This window comes from Chelon labrosus (assembly GCF_963514085.1).
Source record: "Chelon labrosus genome assembly, chromosome: 1".
NCBI lineage: Eukaryota > Metazoa > Chordata > Actinopteri > Mugiliformes > Mugilidae > Chelon > Chelon labrosus.
This window is the reverse complement of record NC_140337.1, coordinates 6482862-6483802: the sequence shown is the minus strand read 5'-3', so window position 1 is coordinate 6483802 and position 941 is coordinate 6482862. Positions and strand designations below refer to the sequence as shown.

General features: G+C 48.8%; 1 protein-coding gene across 1 annotated transcript in view; it reads left to right on the top strand.

Annotated features, from left to right (window-relative positions):
• Nucleotides 1–627, top strand: part of LOC311486485 (GTPase IMAP family member 8-like) — a gene marked incomplete at its 3' end in the record, with an annotated part of 11251 nt that extends 10624 nt beyond the window's left edge. The window contains exon 6 of the mRNA XM_084542353.1: nucleotides 610–627. Coding sequence (XP_084398479.1) covers nucleotides 610–627 — 18 coding nt within the window. The remainder of the gene's footprint in view (nucleotides 1–609) is intronic.
• Between the last annotated feature and the right edge of the window lie 314 nt (nucleotides 628–941).

Genomic DNA, 941 nt, shown 5'->3' with positions numbered 1-941 from the left:
AGAGAATGAAGAGAGGGAGGAAACAACAAATGAAGAAACAGACCAAAAGAAACCAAAAAAACCCAAAAGAAAAGCGGTGGGTGGTGGTGGTGGTGGATCAGGAAATGTTTTAGGTTTTCTGTTTGGGTTAACAGGAGCAGTAATAGCGGGAACAGCAGCAGTGATATTGGGACCAGGTCTTGCAGCTGTAGCAGCTACAGCAGCAGTTACAGCAGCTACAGCAGCATTTACAGCAGCTACAGCAGCAGCCACAGCAGCAGCTACAGCAGCAGCTACAGCAGCTATAGCAGCAGCTACGACAGCAGCTACAGCAGCAGCTACAGCAGCTACAGCAGCAGCTACGACAGCAGCTACAGCAGCAGCTACAGCGACTACGGCAGCAGCAGCAGCTACTACAGCAGCTACTACAGCAGCTACAGCAGCAGCTACAGCAGCTACTACAGTAGCTACAGCAGTTGCAGCAGGAGCAACAGGAGCAGTAGTAACTACAGCAGTCTTATGCGCAGCCATTGTAGGAGTAGTTTTTTGGCTGAAAAAATACTTACCGTGGGTAAAAATCTTAGCCTTAGCCTTATTTCTGCTGTTTTTGGTGTCACTGCTGTTATTCAGGGTGTTATAGAATCTTAACACTGTGCCCACATTCATTTTGAGGGAAACATCACGCGCGACTTAAAGGGGAACTCCGGCGCAAAATGAAAATGTTCGCGTCCGGCTCGCATATCCAAGCGGGCGCCATCTTGGGGAAACTGAACACTCTTCGTTCAGTGCTCTCAGTGCTTTCTTCCGGCAACAGACAGTTCAGATCCCCAAGATGGCGCCCGCTTGGATATGCGAGCCGGACGCGAACGGTACTGTATTCCTTTTTTAATAAACTGCCTGTATACTTGCAAAGTTCTCAATGCTTCGGTTTACATGTAGAGACCCTAGTTATGCTACCGTGT